The sequence below is a fragment of the Camelus bactrianus genome, chromosome 18 (assembly GCF_048773025.1).
Source record: "Camelus bactrianus isolate YW-2024 breed Bactrian camel chromosome 18, ASM4877302v1, whole genome shotgun sequence".
In the NCBI taxonomy this organism is placed as follows: domain Eukaryota; kingdom Metazoa; phylum Chordata; class Mammalia; order Artiodactyla; family Camelidae; genus Camelus; species Camelus bactrianus.
Genome location: NC_133556.1, coordinates 5,004,081 through 5,026,372, shown reverse-complemented (window position 1 = coordinate 5,026,372; position 22,292 = coordinate 5,004,081). Strand labels below are relative to the sequence as shown.

Here is a 22,292-nt window from a genome sequence, read left to right as displayed (position 1 = left end):
GAGTTAAACATGTCTACCTCCCACCTTAAAGTAACAACTCCTCTGTATTCACTGTTAACTGAGCAGACAACCCTTGAACAAAAGGGGTTGGGGTGCCCACCCTCCACACAGTAGAAAACACAAAAATAATTTTACAGTCGGCCCTCTGTATCTCTGGTTCTGCACCCACAGATTCAACCAACTAGTAGGTATTTACTGTATAAACCTGCATATAAGTGGACCCACACAGTTCAAACCCCTGTTGTTCAAAGGTCAACTGAATCTACAAGAAAAATGCAGCCTTGGACAGAAAGAAGCATATATCGGGGCCACGTTCTCTAAACTACAGCCATTTCCGTGGTGGTAAGGCCGCACACGCACAGAGTCATCAATGGGTCAGAACCACCTTCACTAAAAGAATCGTGACCACTGCTACAGAAAATAAAAGACTGGCAAAACTTCAAAGCAAATGCCTGCAAACGGCCTGGTGTTGAAGCAATCCACCTCCATCCGCAGCGGTGCTTACACACCTTAAAATGCTGCACTATCAAATGCAAAATGTGAACCAGCTGAGGGACCGTGTGCCCCTCCTCCACAATGATCTTCCTGGTCCAGTGGGTCAGCATCTGGTGCCCGTCCTCCATCCTGGCCGGCACCGCCGGGGTCAGGATCGCCATCGCCTGTCTGACAATGGCTCGGGCTTCCATTGCATGGGCCTTGAGAAGGCTGTGAAAAACCTAAAACATGGAAGAAATTCTTACATAAGAATGAAGGCTTTAGAAAACAAAATAAACACACTCGCTTAGAACCAAGACATGATAGTTCTGTACAATAATTTTTAAAAGTCCTTTGGGCTCTCTCATTAGATGTAGTTACTTCCTCTCTTGTTAAGTTTTGATCAATGAATATGCTCTTGCTGATATTTTTTGAGCACCTACTACGTGCTCGTGCTGGACTACAGTGGAGCATACAGAGATGATTAAGACCAGCTCCTCCAAAATAATGAGCGGGAATTAACTGAGGGACACAGATCTTTTCACACCGGCTCTGTAAGGAAAACGGAGTGAAGGGGACCACCCTCAGAAGCAGTCCTGCAATAGTTCAAGTGAGAGGTGAAGGCCTGACGAAAGGGAGATCACGGGAACACAGACCAGCTGACTGGCACCGAGGTGGAGGGGATAGGAAGGGTGCTGGGTGCAGCAGGCCCTGCCCAAGCCTGCTCGCTGGGGAGAATGACAAGGCCTCACAGATGGCCCCCGGGTCCTGGCCCAGAGGAGTTCACAAGAGGGAGTGGTCAGAGGAGACAATCGAGAATGACTCAGAGGATGGGACAAGACCCACCACCTACCAGGCGCATCATGGGACACACGGCTGAGTGCTCAAGTGTACTAGTATGTTTAATTCTTACACAGAGACAAGAACTCGGCCGGGGTTGTGAATTCATGAGTGAAAGAAACAAAACTCAACCAGGAGCTGCCTGACATCAGAGCCTAACCCATTGAGAGATGCAGGGAAGATGTGCTTGAGATCAGCTCCGACAGGGGTTAGGAGATGACAGTTCACAAGTGCCCGCTGTCTTTAGCTAAGCAGTGAGCTGGGGCCCTGGAGCAAAACATTTTCATGTAACGGGTAGAGGAGTGTCAGGTGGATGAGGGAGACACCCTATGGTTTTGAAAGCAAGGCTGCAGGGAAGCAGCGGGCCGAGCAGGAACTGGGGAGGGAGGGGTGGGAATGGATCACCACAGGAGGTTTCACAGTGACAGAAAGATGGCATTTTTAAACGTACTGGGAAAGACGATCAATAGGGAAGGAGAGGCCGGGCCTGCATGAGGGAGCGACGTGTACACGTGCAGACACATGTCCACATCGGGAGGCCGGGAGGCAGCCGGCCAGGTACCTGCAGGACAATCTTTTTGTGTATGGCAAACTTGGCGATGATGTGGGCCAGGAGCAAGTGTCCGCTGTACTTGCAGGCGGGGTCCACGCAGGCCTTGGACAGCAGGCAGGGCCACGCGAAGGTCATGAGGCGGCGCAGCTTGCTGTTGCGGTTCTTGTTGTTGTCGTGGATGTGGTGCGGGGCGTGCTCCACCAGCAGCGTGGCGTACTGCAGCAGGTAGATCCGCAGCGAGTCCAGCATGTCCGCCTGCTTCTCGGGGTCCAGGACCTGCCGAGGACCAGCAGAGAGGACGCGTGTCTGCCTGGCCTGTGCTACTTCCAAGGTCACACGGCACATTTAAACCTTACAAAATGCACGTCCCGGTCTCTCTCTTTATATAGAATATTCGGCTTTACAATGATGAACTGATGATGTCACATCTATTTTCCTTCATTGTATACAGTTAGAAACCCACTAAATGTATTTAAATGTTGAAAAAAGGGGTAGGTTTAGAAGTCAGAATGCAGTGGGCAAAGGGGCTCAAGGTAGAAAAGGAAGACTTCTCTGTGTGTTTCATGGCTGCAAGAAAAAAGGTACACTCTGAGGAGTGTCTACATGTCTCTCCTGGATCAGGCATTCTGACTGCACCATTCAAGTACCCTGACCACCTTCTGCCTATCAACAGACCCACGGTACTGACGTCTCCCATCACGACTGTGTTTTCATCAGGGTCGCTCCAGCCTCTAAGTCCTCTCTTCCCTGGATTTGCTGCTTCACGGCGACCCCTGCCTTCCTCAGGGGCTCCAGCCTCCCCAGCGCCATTTATCCTCATTGACACTCAAAATCCCACCTCCTCACTTGTGCAGTTGACCCAGAGGACACAGTCCAGAGAAGGCAGCACAAGGGAAGGGGCCACATCTGGGCCACCATCTCCCCAGAGCTGCCCAGAATAAGGCAAACATCAATATGCGGACCAAAAATAACTCCTTGTGCTCAGCTCTCATTCCCTCGGGAGGGTGGGTGTGGGGTCAAAGCTGCAAGAAGGAGTCTTGTTTTAGGGGACAAAGGCCCCATACGGACCAGCAACCTGCCCAGGTGAACAGCAGGTCAGGGCAGTAGGAAACGACAGTCCTTCCCGAGAGCGGTGACGCTGCAGGCGGGGAACGCCAACGGCTCATGGCTCACGGCCCTGCGCCACACCTCCCCGCACAGGACAGCCGAGGCACGTGAGAAACACTTCGTTTCAGAAACCTCTCTCATGCAAACCAGAAACACTGCTGTAAAAATGCTGGGACCCAAGCCAATTTCAGACATTGCCACTGCCACACGACGCTTCATTACCTTGGCAGCAAAGCGGCACAGAGGCAACTGGATCCAGCCTAACACTGTCACTGGGTGAAAACTCGACTGACCAGCAATAAAGGTTTTTACAAAACACCTGTGGCCTCTGAATTTTCACTGAGATATTGTTTCTCACTGCATCTATTACTGTGGAGAAGTACATTCCAAAGTGAGGCTGCCTTAATAAATTCACTAGTTAAGAATTAAAAAGCTCTGCTGTAAATTAATACAACCAAGAAAAAAAAAAGCCCTAGGGAAATAAGCCTATTTTAATGAACCCATCTCTCTCCCTCTCCCTCACACACACACACAAACACACACCGGGATCCCAAGTCACTTTTCACGCCAGTGCACGGTTAGTGACGTCACCTTGGTTATAAACACACTGGTGATACTTTCCGGGTTGTCGCCCTCTGGGTTGGGAGGTCCTAAGAGCTGCTCTCCTTCCCCCTTCTCAAAGCTGTATAAGAAAGCAGGATTCAAGATATGCTGCAGAACCTACAAAAAAATTTAAGAATGAAGGAGAAGGAAAGCCAAGCCGTGCTCTCCCCCTAACTAGGCAGCAGGACAGGCTGCCTGGCCACGCCGCCCTCGGGGTTAGGACTCAATCAAGGGTGCAGCTCCTCATCTCGACTTTTATTCCCAGGGCAACTAGAAAGGGAAGTTAAAAACTCGAGAAAAAGAGACAGTGGCCTGGTTTAATTCTCTCGCCTCAAATAAGTTGTTCTATAAACCAGCGAACTAACAAACTACTGGCCATGCTGGATCTGCCTTATGTTTCTCGACAATGGCAGTTCCTCGTGAACAGCCCAGACCACTGTTTCGGCATCAGCAGAGACACTGCGGGACACAAGCAGTGCCCTTGGCTCCCTAGAAAATGAGCTTAAACGCCGTGGCTTCTGCGTAACAGTGGGACCCACCTTGGCTTTCAGTTCATCTCCAAAGTTGGGGTCACTGAAGTCCACAAAGCGAAAAAACAGGGCACGCTTCTGAGCGATGCTGTAATTTTTGGGAATCTCCTCCTCCATGTACTCTTTTAAGAACGTCATGTTGCAGAGGAAACGACCAGTGAAGGCCCGGAGCAGCTGGAACAGCAACTCTATGTCCCCATAGTTCCTCCTGAAGGGTCAAAATACGGAGGCGAGTTAAATGACAGCCAATTTCCTAACTACGCATGACGTCTACTTGCCTTCTAAGCAGCTCAAAGTTCCAGCCCACTCCCGACCACCCATGACTGCATGTCTGGTGAGCCCAGCCACGTGATCCGGGAAGAAGCCCCGGTTAGCTCATGGGGTGACAGGAGCAGGTCCTGGCGCAGAGCACACGGGGCACCCACTTGCAGTAATTGAGCAGACAGTAGGCCAGCAGCTTGGGCTCCTTCCAGTTTGTGGCAGCCATGTTCTCCTTCCGGTGTCTTTCCTGGAAGGTGTCACTGACCCACACGCGTCTCAGCTGGCTCACCAGAGAGTGCTGATTGGCCAGCCACGAGTCGTCGTTTTTAACTATAATACTGATGATCTGTCGAAGAAGAGACTATGAGGACACTGACAGGACTGTCGCCTCGACTACACGTCTCAGGCGTCGGGAGTCTAAAGAAGGGGATGCGCTACCTTGATGGCCTGGAACTGCAGGTCCAGGCGCAGGGTGCTGGCGCTGGGCGAGCCCGGGCGCACAGCGGGCTGGGCGCCCCCGGGCAGCAGCAGCGTGATGAAGCGGTTGGGGTTGGCCGCGAGCACGTCTCGCAGGGGTCTGGCGTCTTTGTGTTTTAAAAAACTCTGAAAACAAAGCAAAACAGTTGTTTTAAGCTAATCAAAACCCACAAAAGGTTTAGACAATATAAACTCCAAGGTTCTTTCTAAACCTCTCTAGGCAGGCTAAAAAGAAAAAAAAACAAGAAAAAGAGAAGAAAAAGAAAACATCACTGTAAGCAGCCTTCAAAAAACATGCTTCTTAGACAGTCATCATCCCTCACGGGTTTCACAGGCCTAGCAGCTCACCCACTCGTCCCCACCACAGAAGTCCTACACAGAGGGACTCCTGGACTTGAGCTTCTCACACGCACAATGATGTTTCTAATACTCAAATATGCCAGAGAAAAACAAAGCCAGGACACTGGACAGTGAAATAGGAATTTCAGGCTGGAGAGAACTTGGGCAGGGACCCGACTCCAGCCCGAGCTCTGACCATGAACATCCGGCTCCACTGGGGGTCGTTGAGCGTTGCTTCCATCATGAACAGCTCCACCGTCTGTGAGGGGTGGCGAGTCAGGAACTTGATCAGAGGCTCTCTGAATGGACTGCCGGCCTGGAAAACACGTGGGGCAACCGCGTCTTCCGGGGGTGTGAGGCTCCTCTGCTCCACTGACCTCACACGGTAGGGACTGTGCACTTCTCCCCCGTGTAACTGGAGGGTGCTAACCACAAGCCAATGCTAATACCTAACCTCTTCACACTGTTAGATTACGACCAAGTGAAAACATTATAACCAAGAGACGGAGGAAGAAGAACCGGTCCTGAGCTTAACCATTACCTCGATCAGCATAGCACGCTCTGTCTTCATCACAACCTCTAACAAAGGCTTGACCAGAGTCTGAGGGGCAGCTGGGATCAGATGAAAAAGGTTTATGATTGCCGAACAAATTTTCATTTCCTAGTGAAAAAAACCAGGAATTATAAAATAGGCCAATTAATCCTGCTAGCTAGAGATACTAACATGACTACAGACCCTACTGGGCTCTAGCTACACTGGCAAGGCTGGCCAACAGAAGCCAAGAGTTAACACGTAAAAGCCACAACTTACCGATCTCAGGTGACAGCTCTGGCCTAAGGAGACTACCTGCCCTTGGCCTTCAGAGTTTATCGCTCAACGGAGCGGGAAGGGAGCGGACTGTGTACGTCTGGGTGATTGTGCTGTTTGTTTTCACGCACACTGACAAGTGTTGGAAGTGACCTTTTGGGGCTGCCGAGTCAGGCCCCCCGAGGTGGGAGGTGATCACACCTGGGGGCCATGAGAGTGGCAGGATTCCCTCATGCTGCCATGAAAGCATGGGGTCGGCCCAATGTCCTAAGTTCTGAGGGCACAGACTCATTTTGTCCTCAAAACGTAGCACACAGAAAGTTCTCAAAAAATATTTAAAGTATTTACCCTGGATATTAATTATCAATGTAAATAAATAACAGACTGTGGTACTAAGAATTTGTCAACCAGGCCTAAAATAAAGCTGGCAAACTGCTTTACAGAATCATATGAAAATATGTGAAATGCCAAGAATTTTGCACTTGTAATGTGCTAACAGCTCAGCGGTCAATCACTCTTGAGTGTCACCCCAACTTTCCTTTCCCAGTTTCAGTTTCCAGTTTTGTGTCTGCCACTCGGGCCACAGGGAGAGAAGGCTCCCTGGGTACCACCCTGGGTGGCAGTAACAGGACAGCCATTACTCTAAGGGAACACAGTAAAACGGGGATGATGAACTCCAGTCATGCGGGACCACATCCCAGCAGCAATTGAGACACTGCTCAAAATGCCTCTTTAAGCCAAAAGGCAAAACAGTGAGATGGCTGGAAAGTGAGAAAAACCAGCTCAGTGTTGCCCCACGCCACCTCTGGAGTTCTCATCTACAGTGTTTCCAAGTTTTCAGACATAGTAAGTTCTATCCTGAAATTAGAATAACATTCTAATAATGGTACTTTCACATTAAGGGTTTTCATTTTCAAAGCACTGTCATGAAACCTCTTCTGGCCTGCACGCCACCACCGAAAGGCAGGAATGACAGAGATTACCATCCCCATTTTACAGAAGAAGGAAAACTCAGAGCTGGGCTGTCCAAAGTCACGGTGTCGTGACCACATCAGTGTGGTGGGCGTGAGCGACACCCCGGGGTCTGGGCACGGGGAGGGCAGGGAGGCCTGCACTTTGAGGGAGCTGGCCAGTTAGCAGTGTGAAAGGAAGCAGGACTCCTCCCAGTTTCTCGCAGGGACAATGTATCCCTCGTGGCGTTTCCTCTCAAGAGGCTGTTAGATGCGTGAGCTCATACAAACATTATGAGAGCAAAATCCAACTGAATCTTAAATGTTGAGATATTGCAATTCTAGCAGATAGAAAACCAAAGAACTTAGAATCTTGCTTAAAAACATCCTAATAGAAAACATGCGTGGCCCCCGGACAGTTCACAGCAATGGTACTGGTACGACTCTGCCACAGACAGACAGTACGGCTCACTGCACTCAAAGGCACGACACACTCCGTCCAGCACAGAACCACAAGCCACAGCAGAACCAAGTACGACAACAGCCCCTCCTGCGCCTCCGCTGAGATTCTCACCTCTACCCCTTCCACGGCAGGCTGAACCAAAACAGAAATGACAGCATGAAAAAAGGCAACGAAAGGTAAAAAAAAAAGAAAAGAAAAGAAAAAATAAACTGTTCTTCACATTGCAAGTCATAAACTGACTTTTAATAGGTTGTTCTCACCTCAAACTGACAGAATGGAGACAAGGAACATCTCCCGCACTCTGAAATGCTTTCCTGAGGATGGGGAGGAAAATCATCTTTTTTCTATTTATGTTATTTACACAGAACTTCCCACATACTCATACACAGTAAGGGTTACTGGGGTAAACAAGACAATAAAGACACAATTATCAGAAAGCACACATTAATTAACAACGCTCAACAGCAAAAAACACACCTTCCACCCTTCAGATGTCAAAACAGCCCCTCTGATGATGTCACATGGAGCACATTCTTCCCTGAATCAAATTTATAGTAATAGGAGTTTTGGAATTCTGGTCTAGGGGGAGAAACTGTAATACCCTGACATATGCAAATACATTTTAAAAACTTGTTTTGTTCAGAGTGAGTAATTCAATATTTTATGTGAAGTGCTAAGACATTTTAAAAAACCTTCTTTCCCAGCTAAAGTTGGAAGAGGGCTTAATCCCCATCAGTTCATCAGTTAGGCATGTTTGGGGCTCACACATCCAGAAGAACCCACAGGCCATGACACCAGCCACCAGACAGATACCTGGGTTATCCTTTGAGGGGAAGCTGTGCGTGTGTGCATGTGCGTTGGCATAAAAGGTGGTCATGAGTTCTCCCCTGTAAGTTCAATGCCGAACAGGTAAACCTTCCCAAAGGTGGTAACAATGTAAAGCTCTGATCGTCGGGGGTATCGATGTTCTAGGGAGCTTTTATTTATTTTTATTCAACTTTTAACGTGTCCTCTGTTACGGTTTTCCAATTGGGCAATGTTATTTGGGGATCCAGCCAAATAAAAAGAAACTACTTTTCAAGACCTGTTTCTAATCCTGTGGAGCATCTGTGAAAAATGATCAGAGCTTAAGAGCAGAAAGGTGGCTTGGCCCTGGGCTGAGGCCAAGAAGCCGTGGCCACACGGCCTTGGACCCCCAAACACCATGGCTCCCGAGTTCATACCTGCAGCCTCTCTCATGCAGCCAGACGTCCCCAGGCTGCTCAGGGCACACACTCACACACTGATCAACATGCTTCAGCAGGGGCCCAAGGACTTCCCAGTACCCGCGGCCCACCCCCATGCGACTGCACCCCCAGCCCAAATTAGTTGCTGTAAAATTTATGGGATCTTTTTGAACAAATGGAAGTCATTCATCTACCCTCCAGGTTTTTTAATGTTTATTCTAGAACAAGCTATCTGCTTCAGAGAATTAACAGCTAATTGTAAAAACAAATACAAAATTTACAGCAAAAATACCCAATGGATGAGAGATAGGGAGGAAAAGCAGAGGCACCTGCACCTACTCCCAAGAGCTTAGGCTGTTAAAATACACTCTGCTCTCCCCCATGAAGATTTCCTGATTTTTTCCCTAAGTAAGAGATCATGGATTGTTTAACGTTCCTAAAAAAAGTTTAAAATCCTGGTTTAGTTTGCTTAGTTGGCTGTTTAGAAGCAGGAGGAACAAGACTTATGTAAACAAAACACCTTGACACAGAATGGTTAAAACAAAGCATAATAAAGCCAAAACAAATAAATAAAATCCAAGTTGGGATGAAACAGAGCATCCAACAAGCAGGCAAAGGAGGACCGAAAGCCACGTTAGGTACGCCTCTGCAGAGCTCTAGGAATCCCCCATCGGGGTACTGCTGCACAGTTTCACTGGGCGTAACAGGAACTTATGGCAAACACAATCCCACTGAGAGGACAATCATCAACTTAAAAAATATTTTAAAAGAATATTAACGTGTACAAATAAGATTAGATTCAAAACAGCAAGAACCATTCATTTTGAAGAGACAAAGTCTTTAGTGACCAACACTGGATACTTAAGAAGATTTAACTAAAGTGGTTTTCCCTCAAAACCGTGAAAAAAAAAAAAGTGTTTTGAAGAGCTGGCTGTTTGACTTCCGGCCAGCAACTGGGGCGGGGGATCCAGACCCAGAGCACACACACGCCCAGTTACGTGGTGTTTCACTACACTTTCCTCCACGCTTCATTAAGTCCCCAAACCTCTACTCGGCTTATGAGGCGATGATGACGGAAAGCAATGGAAAACAGCAGTGAGGGCTGCATCCCTGTGCGAACAGGAGCTGCCAAGAGTCTAGAAAGCACACTTCATTCACTTTAAAGAAAAACTAATAAAATTGAAATACTAACATTTCCAGCTTCCCGGAATTCTCATCAACAAAAACGTTATATTAAAGTGAACAATAGGAAGATTTTAAAGAAACATGAAAAGGAATATGTTCAACAATTAAGAAAAATCAAAGCAAAAAGTAATGTTAACAAAATATGTGTAACAATTTACATGGACTATGTCACATAAGACTAGATTTCTGACCGGTATTTAAACTAAAAGCCCCGCCCAACACAAGCGCTGGCAGCAGCAGGGCAGGCGGGCTGCCCTCCCAGAGACAAACAAGTCACTCACGTTTCCGTCGCTCCTCTGGCCCCCTTTGTGGGTGAGGACCACCACTTCCATCCACTTGCGCAGATGTTGCTGTTGAGAAAAGACATTCTTAAGACATTTTTTCTTGACAACAGGAGCACCTCAATTCCAAAATGCTGTCCTTAGGTGAAAACTCATATGTAATCATTCATTTCCACTCTATTTATTGTGAGGATGGTAGTGTTTCTATTAATTGAAATAGCCCTGCCATCAAACTAGTGATGAGAATAATCGGTATCTGTTTATGCTCTATAAACAGAAAAGCTGAATTTTCCCTGATACAGCAAAGTCCTGAAACCTGGCCACTCCAATACAGGGACTTTTCCTAATGCTGCTTCGTCACAGCTATTCCGAGTGCTGCCCTGAGCTGGCACCACGCTCGGTGTCAGGGCAGAGAAGTGAACAAGCCGACATTGCCCCCGTCCTCGGGGCGCTCAGGCTCCAGCGGGGGAAACAAGGGGACACAGATGCCTCCTGTGGGGAAGGACATCTATGCTAAGGATGGGGAAGAGTAACAGGATCTGGCTTTAGAGGAGGAGCGAGGAGGTCAGGGAGGGCCCTGCTGAGGCCGATGGGCCAGAAGCACCAGGGCAGAGTGCTCCAGGCAGAGAAAAGGAGGGACACCAGAAAGGTGGCCACTGCAGCTAAGGACTGGGGCGCCCAAGGGCACCCCGGGAGTTGGGCTGCTGAGATGAGCACGGCTCCTGCGGCACGGACAGGTGGCAATGCCCTTCTGTGCAGAATGGGGGCAGACGTCCTGTGAGAAGACCGCTGTGCAGCAGGCACACAGGAGAGACCCCTGAGCCCAGAGTAGCTTGGGCCTGAGCCGGGCACGGGGCAGCCAGGCTCCTGTCCAGGGTATCCAGCAAAACCTGGTGACAAGCACTCGGAGCCTAAGCTAAAACCACAACAGGGGCACCCAAATAACAGAACTATCTTCATCATCCTCCACTGTCTGAGCCTGCCCTTCAAAATGCTGCCCTGCGGGAAGTTAACAAGCTACTTTAAAAAGGACTCCATGGTCAAACAGGCTGAGGGACAGATGGTTTAAACACATCCAGACACCTTTCTCTGAGACTTCAGTGTCTACAGACCCTGTAAAACTTCAAGACAGGAACAGTTAGTTAATGAACTGTCTTTCACAGAAACCCTACATCTTGCAGGGCCAGTGTTCCAAGGAACACACTATGAGGAACTAAGACAATACACATTTCTTGAAAGAGACTAAATACATTAAGCTAACCATGTTTTGCCAGTAAAATTCCTCAAAAGATACCACCAGAATGGATATTCACAAAACCTCTATCTTAAGGGAATAGCTTTTATACCAAAGATACGAGAGTAACAAATTTATAGGTGCAGGTAACAGCCAGCTGCTTTCAGAGTCCCCAGAAGGAAAACAGGAATGCTAACTGGTCTATAAAACTCACTTTTAGCTCAGTAAGGAGATATCCCAAACAACTAGCCACATGAGAGACTTCAAGATCCAATGTCAAGCAGTTGAACTTGTTAAGAAAAAACAATGCTCAGGGTTGCTTTTATGCACACCCACCCTACACAGTAAGGTGTCCTATCTCTTAAAATTATGCTGAAGACTTGGGCTGTTCATCCAAAAGCATATCATATGAGGGAAAGCAAAGGCTCAGTGACTGAGCACAGTTCTGAAGAATGAGTCAGAAAGGACAAACCTGGCAGAGCCAGCGGCAGGCACGGGGGGTATGCCGGGAAGACCACCGCCACAGATGCAAAAGTACTATTGGACGTTGATGGGTCCCAGCAGGACTCAGATGAGAAGGCCGAATACATGGCAGCTTCAGTCATTCCCTACCCAAGTCCAGCAACACCCTCTGCTTTCAGAGGAGTGAAACCACTCACAACGTGGCTATAATGCCAGAGGAGGGGGAGGAAAAAAAAAATACCCTGAACAAATCAGAAACACAAAACACAGGTACTTTATTTTAGGGAAAAAGACTCTTGGCCTTAGCCAGAAACTATAGACTGAGGCAGTTCTGCTCACACTGTCCAAAAAAGTTTGGACAACACTGGGAATGAATTTCCAGCTCACAGCAGATCTGAAGGGTTAGAGAGGAGTAGAGAAACACACACAAAAAAAAACCCCACAAAAAGACAGAGAAAGTTGCTTCAGGCAGGCATGCAAAGGCAGCAAGAAACGACAGCCAACAGAAGGAAAAAGACTAGGAGTAAAAGGAGATGCACAGGTGTCATGCAGGAAAGTACTGATAAGAGATAAGATACAGCATGCGTCTGATGTGCTCTGATTAGGAAGTGATGTAACTTCATTTACTTTAACCACGCTTATGCATCTGCGTATGCATGTAAACTGTTGGCATGTATGTGTATTACACACGGAAGCTTAAAGGGAAATAGCCCTTCAATTTGGAATATTCACTTATGTATATATATTGTTTCTCATCCACACTCTACTGTTAGAGCATCACTTAAAGAGATTTAGGACCAGTCATAATACTACTGGGTTCATCTTTTGGGTGTCTGTGGTACGAAGAAACCAGCGTGTGAGGCAAAAAGCTGCATAAAAAACGCATATTTGCAGAAACTGTAAGTTAGTAAATTACCAATGCTTATTTATAGAATATAAAATAAACAGCTGAAACCCTCCATCTATGTACACTTCAAGTTTAACACTGTCAAACTGATCTTTTATTGTTCCCTTATTCCCTTGGTAATTGTAAAAGAACAAAGGACTGCTGAAGCCCTTACAACTTTTTCACTGTAGCACTGTCTATAACAGCCAAAGACTGGGAACAATCCAGGTGCTCGTCAGTGAGGAACGGCTCAGTAAATTACAGCAGGACCACACACTGAAGAATTATGTAGCCAGAAAACAGAATGAAGAAGCACTTTACAGGCTGATGTGAAGTGATGGGAGGGTAAGTGGAAGAAGTAAGAAGCAGGTGTCTCTGACACTTCCCTCTGCGGGAACTGAAAGAACAGACACACACCCCACTTGATGCAAGACGCCCCCAGAAGGAGCCCGGGAGTCTCAGGTCTGGACGTGCCCTGGCAGAGGGACTAGGGGGCCGGAGGACTTAACTCTGGCCATGTCCTGGGAAAGGACGGGGACGGAGGGGTTGGTAATTCTCACAACATCTCCTTTTACACCTTTTGAGTTTTAAACTGTGTAAATGTGTTACTCATTTTAAAACATAATTTAACTTTTCAGCTTCCTCACAGAATACGTCACACGCAGCCGGCTCACCATCATCTGATCACAGAACTTGTCGTTGAAGGAGTTCGGGAAGAGCCTGGTCACCGAGGTCAGGCGGTGCACGACGTTCAGCGTCAAGCTCCGGTAGTCCCCCAGCATCATCAGCAGGGGCCGCATGTGCGTGTGGATCTGATCTACTTCTATGGTAGCGCCTTCTAAAAACTGTTCACAAGGGAAACAGATCACAGAAGACGCTTCATAACAGAACAGAACTTCTTAACATTAGCAGCAAGTTTTTGCCTTCCTTGGGAAAACAGAATATCAACCATATAGTACAGAAGTTTATGATGAAATGAGGAAGACTAGTCACTACTGTTTAATTTTTAGAGGGCTCCGTCAATGAAACAGGTAGAGACGCTGTTACAATCCAGGGTACACTGACCACGGACAGACTTCCAGGCAGATGGACAAGGTAAACAGGAAGAACTCAAGGCGGGACTCACACCCACCCGTCCCAGCTCACCTTTCTCATACAGGCTTCTCCGGCCTCCTGAAGCTCACTGTTGGTTGAATTAAGGGCTTTGAAGAGAGCAGCAATGATCTTCTCTCTGGACTGAGGGAGATAATTGCAGGCAGCAAGCGCATCTTTAGGGAGAGAAATCAATACATTTTCGTTATTAACCTGAAAGACACAGGAACATCTTCCCTGTCTAAAGTCTCTTACCAACCAACACACACGAGTCGCTGCACTTCTTTCCTAGGATCTGGCCTCAAGAAAGACAAAAGATGCGCTGTCTTCTACGTAGAGGCTCGTAATTTTTACCTACGAATGAACACTCTCACCCAAGGCAGCAATAGCCTGCCCGGAAGCCACGATCAACCATACTGACCAGGTGGGATGAAGAGGGGCGCGAGGGGCAGCAGGGTGGAAGGGGGTCCTCATGACCCCCCTGCCCAGGGACGTCCTCACAGGTGAGCGCAGGGCTGACCTGTGAGCAGACGTAGGCGGAGTTAACACAGAAGGCGCGGCCTCAGCCTCTGGGAAGGAGGGAACGCAGCCCGGCATCTCTCCACTGCCTGCGTCTAATCGGGGGTCTCCTCCCAACTTGGGGGGTTAAAAGCTTTGAAAATGCAAATATTCTTAGGCAAGAGGACACGCCTCAGGCCTGTATGTCAAATGTTGGTTCTGGAATAACATTCCAGCAAGAGCACTGCCCGTGTGGGCTGACAGGAAGGCACGAGGCCCCCGAGGAGAGGAGCCCCACCGGGATCTGCGGGACATCCCTCCCTCACCCCGGCTCGCTGCGTCTGCACACCCCAGCCCCTTCTCCAGCTCGAGGACTGTGGTCTGCCCCTCAGCTCCTCCACCTCTCATCCAAGGATTCTGACAATATTTTATTAAGTGTATAAAAACCAACAAGAGACAAAGTCAACCGAACAACTTGCACTGGGTTTTTATTTACCAAACAAGGGGAAATGACTGTTTCTAAGTAAGAGGGTGAGCACTGATCTAGTATATTCTCCTAAATAATGTACAATTCCTGTGCTGAACAACGATAATTGACATTCTTAATGAAAACTGAGAGGCAGCAGGATTCTCAAATGCTTCTGAATCATTAAGAAGTCTAAAAAGATCTAAATACTGAGTCAGATGAAAATGGAAAGATGTGAATGGTATGACAACTCTCTTAGAGCAGAATACTGGAGATGCACATACTTCAGAGACATACACAGTTCTTGAAAAAGAGCCACAGGGTAAAGAGGATTACTATAGGGCAACATCTAGTTTATTAGATAGTAAAAAATAATTTAAATCTCAGCAATCTATATAATCCATTGACGTCCCATTATGTAGTTTGATAAAAACAAAATTTTATTTCGCTTTAAAAAGACCATAAAAAGTCAAAAAAGTTATAGACAACAAAAAAAGGCCACTGTCTCCCTTCACTTTTTTCCCCCTTAACGGAGGTACTGGGGATTGAACCCAGGACCTCGTGTATGCTAAGTATGCTCTCTACCACTGAGCTGTAACCCCCACCTGCCTCCTTCGCTTCTGTACCCAGTAACTTGTCCCAGATTTATATGAACTTACTTAACGCTGCAATTCGTAAAGGTACAAGAGACGGAAGGCTTTTATAACAGGGCAGCTTTGTCAAAGCTGAATCTTCAGCCTCGCACAAATTCAAGAGCTGTGAAAGACAGAACAACTTAATTTAGCCTGCTCTTACTGTGAAGACAGAATCATCTTGCAAATAACAGAACACAACAATCTGCCATCCACATGACACAATTAACAACTGACAAACTATACTCAAATCCTAAAGCATTTAAGTATCAAAGTGTGACTGAGCTTCCTTATTCTAAAGCAAAACTCAGTCAAGCTCATTAGTGAAATAAATTCTTTGATATTTTCTCACCCGCTCTGATACCATGTTTTTATTTTAATGTTTTTGTTTAATGTTTTTATTTTAACAGACGATCACTTTATCTAAGTGCAAATTCCACGATGGCAGATACAACTCCTCCCTATTCAGAGCCGCTCCCCAATGCCTTGGGCCAGTGCTCAAGAAACACATGTGCTGGAATTCAAGTGTCTGAGCAGCAACACTTTGTCTTTTTAAAGCGTAAGAAGGAAGGAAAGGCTCCAGAATAACGTCACTCAGACATTCCAGTGGGTCTCCTTCCAGACACTTAACCAGGCCGATACGCATTTTTTGTAATCTAATATCTAAAATATCATATATGGTATTCTATTACTACGTCCCCCTTCTACTGACATCCTGGAAAAACAGTATAGAATTTTACCCTTTTTTCCCTTAACGATTCCTACCTAGTGAAAGACTTAAAACCGCAGAAAAGGACATATAGGAAAAGCGCTTCAGGCTGCCCACCCTGTCCCACGGCCCAGAGGAAACCATGTCACTGCATGCCCTTCAACAACACTCTCCTTGTGGAGAAACGTGTTTGTGTACACACGTGCTGCAGACAAGACGTCTACGTCTAGAGAGGGGGTGAATGTCGGGTCATTAAGCAGACAGCCAGACTTCCAAATGTGGCCACACACCAGAATCACTTGGGAAGTTTTTAGGCAGCAGAAGTCTCGGGTCCGACCCCAAATCTACTGACCCTAAATCTCAAGAGTTTCTATTTCCCCAAAAGATCCTCACATGTTCTGCTGCAGCTGGTGCCCTGACAAACACTTTCAAAACCAGTTTAATTCCCCAAGATTTTATCACTTGACACAACCAGGTTCTGGTCTTAAATTCCACGTGGAGTTTTCCACACAGGTTAGACACGTCTGCCTGGACGGCACCCAAGGGCAGTGCCCCCGCCCAGGCCTCATGAGCAACGGCTCTCACACAAAGGATACAATGAGGTACGCGACGTTAAAGCCAGAACACGTCATCAGATGACCTTACGTTCAAGCAAAAACACATGACTTAAAAAAAAAATCAAGAGGTAAATTTTTCATAATTGGAAATTCAGACTTAGTGTGGATAAGGAAGAATCTGCTTCCTATGACGTCGGCCTCAGTTTACTCTGACAAGGCCTCCAGAAGTATGTTTCATGTCTTGTAAAAATTCCAAATTGGCACGGATCACCAGACCATTATTGATTCTGAGAATTAATGCTTGTAATTTGACTGTATCTATATTTAGTTTCTACTTATCACTGTCTAGTATCGCCCCACACTGTAATGTTTTTGTGACAAATACTTGTGAGGTGCCCCCTGCCACTGCCCGTCATCCTGGGTCAAGGGGCAAGTCAAGTCCACTAAACACAACGAGACCCCAGCAGGGCAGTGCAGTGACCGGGAACCTGGCTCTGAAACAACAGCTGTGGCTCCAGCCTCAGCCCTGTAGCTGCCCTGCTCTGCGACTTCAGGTGCGCAACAAGCCTAGGCCCAGTTTCTGCACCTTCAGAATAAGAACATTCAGTGCGCACGCTTCGTGGGGTGCTGCCAGAGCTGGGGAAGGGCCTTCACGTGAAGTTAGTTCTCAGTGCATGGTGTGTGTAGGTGACTGAGAGATTCAATAATCTGCCACTTGCTCTGTGCAGTCTTACTCTGGGCGCCAGCAGATACGAGAGTGACTGAAGTAGATGGTATGGGAGGGAGGGTATAGCCCAGTGGTAGAGGGCATGCCTAGCATGTATGAGGTCCTGGGTTTTATCCCCAGTACCTCCATTAAAAAATAAAATAAATCAACCTAATAACCTCCCCTCAATTAAAAAAATTTATAAAATGAAGTAGACGGTAACGGTCTTATCTCTGGAATACAACTCTAAGGTCCTAAAGTGCAAGGCTCCCTGCGGAGGGCTAACGGAGTTCACAGGACTCAGAAAACACCCACGTTTTACTGACATCTCCAGTCACCATGCCTGCCTTCTCCCCAGTCCCAGATGTGACGTACCTGGGCTGAGGGCTGAGCCAGGCTGTGGCTGGTCACCTGGGGTCATGGCCCGGGCCTCCTCTGAATGCTGCCTGACCAGTCTCCATGCACAGAGACAGCTTACCAGATGCACGTCACCACCACCCACACCATGCCGCACCTCCACCCCCTACCTCTGTGTAGAACACCTTGTGCTCCACCACGTTCAGGTCCATTGTGAAGAGCCGGGGCTGCAGGGTGGTGCAGAACGTGTTTCCCTCCATCAGGCCAATCTGAGCATTGGCGGGCTGGTGCCGGAGCAAGTGCTTCTTAGGTGGGACCATGTCCTGGAGGACCTGGGGGAGGCAGGGAGGAAGCACCACTGACCAGCTGCCCCTTCAAAAGCAAACAGCTCTCATTACTATATTCTACACCAATTACCAACTGGAAAACCCTAAGCGGGGGTCAAAGGTTATTACAGATGACCTCTAGTTAGGGCAGGAGGACGTGTTTCACGTGCTGGCACTGGGTCACGGGTGGATACATCGGATACATTTCATTCCTACGGGTGCAGCCACCCGTCTTAAAACAAACCCCAAAGCAAGAACAAGACTAGCAGGTCGTGCCCTGCAGACCCAGGACGCCAGCCTTCTACTCTCCCGACACTGACAACTACTGAGAGACGTTAAGGTGAGCACACTGCCATTTGCATATCAAGGTCAAAAAGACCAAGTGCAATAGCACTTTGTTTACTGGACACAAAATTATAAATTCCATGTCATTGACAACCCAAATTTAAAGGGAAAAAAAAGTCTCAAAAAGTTTTGCTCAAGTTACCCTAGTGCCAGTACTGGAAATCTCACCTCTTTGTGGGGTTCCATTATCACTGTGACGCTTTTCCCGGTGACCTGGGCCAGTACCTGCAGTGAATGCATAGCCTGTTTTCTCACAGTGGAGTTTGGAGAAGTGACTTCTCGAACCAGGTCATGGGTCACGTGGTGGAAGGACTTCTCCTGGGCCGCCACGATCTCCTCGGCTCTCTCCTCGTCCTTCAGGGGTGTTGCACACCTCATCAGAAGCTGCTCCAGGGTGGTCTTGGCCATGGCAACCGCCCCGTTGGAAACCTGTGGGCCGGGGACTCCTTAGCACGTAAGGCGTGATGCTGCCACAGCACCCATGCCTCCTGCACACCTGTCTGCCACAGACACTGTCACCGCGGGTCCACGCCCCTCCGCTAATTTAACAAGAGTGCTTCCCATTGTCGAGGCGGTACTTCAGTAGCTGATCGCCTGCTTGTGGGTAATCTCTGTTTGTCATGTAGGAAAGAAAGCGTGGGTCCAGAGCTGACCCTTGTGTCTACCACACAGATGGAAGCACTCCCCGCCATCTTCTGTCTGTCTGTGTCACATGCTCATGAGGAGCGCAAGGCCCACAGACGCTCCTGCAGCACGTGCACCACCCGACCCTCGGCCAGGCTGCGGGGCATTCCCCTTCACGGACGTACAGTGTCACGTACTCTGGCCTGTGGCTGCTCTTCATCAAGACAGACAGGTATTTAGATACCCAGAGGACGAAAGCCTGAGGGCTCTGGTCTGTCCTTTTATTAAAGACACTGTAATGAAATCTAAGCTTCTAGGAGAGCATATGTGTGGAACTGTCTCAGCTGTTCTCCAGGCAGATCCGCTTCCTGAAGCAGCAGGTCAGGTCTGCGGCCACCCGCCACCTACCTCTCCAGTCAGGTCCATCATGACAAAGAGAAGCGCTTTGAGGAACGTCTGCTGGTTCTGCAGGACCCATGTGAGAGGCAGCCGCTCCATGAGGAACTTAATGGACACCACGCCCCCCAGCTTTGCGTACCAGGCCTGCTCGTAGCAGCAGGCGCACAGGCGCTCCACGATGTAGGAGAAGAGGGGCAGCTGGCAGGCCTGGGGAGACACGCGCCCACCATGCGGCATGAGTGCGGGCCGCTCCCACGACAACTGCCTACCAGAAGACACCCCCAGAACAGACCGTCAGTCCCTCCTTACCCGCTCCTTTGAGCCCAGGATGATACTCGCAACGTCAAATATGACAGCCAGGGCCACCTCCCCAATCTTGCAAAGTTCCTTTTCCTCGTACGCCATACAAATGGCTATGGCGTCAATGAGAACCAGGGGGTCCATTCCTTTTGACCCGTTTTCTTCACTGTGAAACATGGCGGTGCTGGGCTGGCTGCCCACCTGGTAGCACGGGAGCAAGAAGGGACCTGCGAGGACAGGCAAGGGCATGTGAGGAGGTCGGGTTCAGCGACACGGACATTCCTGCCCCTCACACGGACAACCACCTTGTTTTGCCCTTGAGGTTAGGAATTTAGTAAAAAGCCCTGGTACTTGAGACCAACTTCTGCTAAACTACAACTACCTGTAAACTAAGCGGCCTGACGTGCACACAGGCTATTTTTCAGAATGTTTTCCGTGACACATTGTATTATTTTAAGATTTTCTTAATCACATTTCAGAGATGGACTAGTTTAAAATGAGAACCACAGTAGTTTAAAATGTGGTGTCCTCTAAAAAGGCGCTGACGAGGTCAGGGGGCACAACACGGGAATGACGACAGGTGATGCTCTGGACGCTCCTGAAAGACAAGGGACAATAAAAAGCAACAGCCTCCGGCTACGGCGTCGCACGTACAGAGCGATCCACTGGCGACGACGAACTCTTGCCCAGCAGGCACCCGGCACGAGGACATCACCAAGAAGCTTACAGGTCTGCCGGGAACACTGAGAAACAACCACGTGTTAAACTGTATGGCGCTGGCTGCTAGGGCCAGGAAGAGTTAAAAGCGGCCAGTGCTCTGCAGCATTTGGAGAAAGCTGCCTGTCGATCCAGGGGAGGGGCTCTAAGGACACAAGTGTCGTGCAGGCGTGCGAGCCCACTGCCTGGCACTGGTCTGGGAGGAGCTGCAAAACTGAGATTAAGTGCTCAGAACCTTAGACAGCTGTTGGCAGTGCGGTGACATTTTTATCGTCTTTTCCAAAATTACCAGTTGGTAATGAATTAGAAATAAAAACAGAGACAAAAACATTGGTCCTTCACCACCCAGGGCCCGAGAAGCCCTGAAGCAGAGGTGAGGAGCTCCCAGGCAGGGGAAGGGCATGGAGGACCGTGCCAGGAGCAGAGGAAGCACAGCCCGGGAGACGGGGGAGCCGGCTGAGGGGCGGCGAGCAGGTGATGGGGCTGGGTGGGGCGAGAGGGTCTGGGGAACCTCGCCATGGAGAGGGCACCAGCACTGAGTGTGACACAAACTGTCCCCGTCCTACACGCAGAGGGTCCAAAAGTACTCAGCCCCCGTGTCTCACGAAAACCAAAGGGACGAAATATTAAACCGGGCGTACTTTATAGATGAACCTTGGTAAGTTTACAAGCTGCTACAGCACCCAGTGCTGAAACACCAACTATCTCTGTCATGGAATAAGTGGAAAACTACGGAACGTAAGCGAAAAGCAGGTCAGCCAAACTCAGCTTCTCTGAAACACAACGTCCCACCGAACCTCTGACATGCCCTGAAGAACTCACAGCACCGCGTCCCCTGCCCACTCACCGCACTGCTGGGCCACCGCCACCATCGTGTAGTGGCGAATCAGGCTGGCCACAAAGGGCAGGGCGCTGGGCCGGAGATCCTTGATGACAGCAGACATGAACGCCCCGGTCAGAGCCTGCTCAAACGTCTTCCGAGCTGGTGTGTCTTGTGCTTTGTAGCGGTGCGATATGATGACGTTGGGGATGGTCTTTTCTGTAAAGCTGAAAGACAAAAATTAAAGCCATCGTTACGGCACCGAAGTCCTGAGCTGAGGAGTCCACTACAACTTACTTCTTTTCAGCGGGCCCGCTTTCCCCTTGTTCAGAGGGGCCCTGCTTGGATTTCAGCAACACCTGGACTCAAACATGACAAACTTCATCATGAAAGTTTGTAGTCAGTGGGTCAAGAGAACACTCCTAGGAGTTTCTACTAGACATGCACAGCTGGAACCAAACCATGAGGACAAAGACAAACCCACCTAGGGATTGTCTACAAAGTAATTGGTCTGTATGCTTCAAAATATCCACATCATAAGACAGAGGCCTTTTTATTTTTCTATGAATTTATGTATTCCATTGAACTTTTGCTGTTTTTTTTTTTTTTTAAATGTCTGAAATGTCTGGAGTGCCCTTGCCTGTTTTATTTGACATGGGTTATTCCTGTCTTCTCTTCCTTCCTCTAAGTCAGTCTTGTCAGAGGTGTTTCAATTTCATTCCTCTTTCAAGCAACCAACTTTTGGATTTATTGAACTACTCTTTGCATGTTTTCTTCTTTTGTTCATTTCTTCTGTTCTCCTGTTACACTTTATCTGACTTTTGAAATAAGCATTTAGCTCTTTAACATTTATTCTTTTCTATTATGATTATGATTATTTATGGAGTATAATTTACACACTATAGAATTCATTTCACTTTTACAGTTCAGTGAGTCTTAGTAGATTTATATAGTTGTGCCACCATTACCACAATCCAATTTTAAACTTGTCATCCCCAGAAGACAATCTCCATCCCCACACCCAGGGAAACCACTGAGCTGCTTTCTGTCTCTACAGCTTCGTCC

At 48.2% G+C, this 22,292-nt stretch overlaps 1 protein-coding gene across 12 annotated transcripts in view; it reads right to left on the bottom strand.

The window, feature by feature from the left end:
* Positions 1-22,292, bottom strand: part of TRRAP (transformation/transcription domain associated protein) — a 97,113-nt gene that overhangs the window by 40,841 nt on the left and 33,980 nt on the right. For 7 of the 12 annotated variants that reach the window (XM_074345694.1, XM_074345698.1, XM_074345700.1 and 4 more), the window contains exons 23-40: positions 21,255-21,454; positions 19,700-19,917; positions 19,400-19,597; positions 18,536-18,796; positions 17,867-18,028; positions 15,395-15,491; positions 13,826-13,947; positions 13,354-13,524; positions 10,098-10,166; positions 7,666-7,719; positions 5,726-5,845; positions 5,381-5,500; positions 4,807-4,971; positions 4,533-4,714; positions 4,117-4,315; positions 3,566-3,694; positions 1,877-2,143; positions 510-716 (exon numbers count right to left, since the gene is read on the bottom strand). In XM_074345694.1, the coding sequence (XP_074201795.1) occupies positions 510-716; positions 1,877-2,143; positions 3,566-3,694; positions 4,117-4,315; positions 4,533-4,714; positions 4,807-4,971; positions 5,381-5,500; positions 5,726-5,845; positions 7,666-7,719; positions 10,098-10,166; positions 13,354-13,524; positions 13,826-13,947; positions 15,395-15,491; positions 17,867-18,028; positions 18,536-18,796; positions 19,400-19,597; positions 19,700-19,917; positions 21,255-21,454 (2,941 nt within the window). The remainder of the gene's footprint in view (positions 1-509; positions 717-1,876; positions 2,144-3,565; positions 3,695-4,116; positions 4,316-4,532; positions 4,715-4,806; positions 4,972-5,380; positions 5,501-5,725; positions 5,846-7,665; positions 7,720-10,097; positions 10,167-13,353; positions 13,525-13,825; positions 13,948-15,394; positions 15,492-17,866; positions 18,029-18,535; positions 18,797-19,399; positions 19,598-19,699; positions 19,918-21,254; positions 21,455-22,292) is intronic. The other 5 variants (XM_074345697.1, XM_074345705.1, XM_074345703.1 and 2 more) reach the window with 1 other exon arrangement.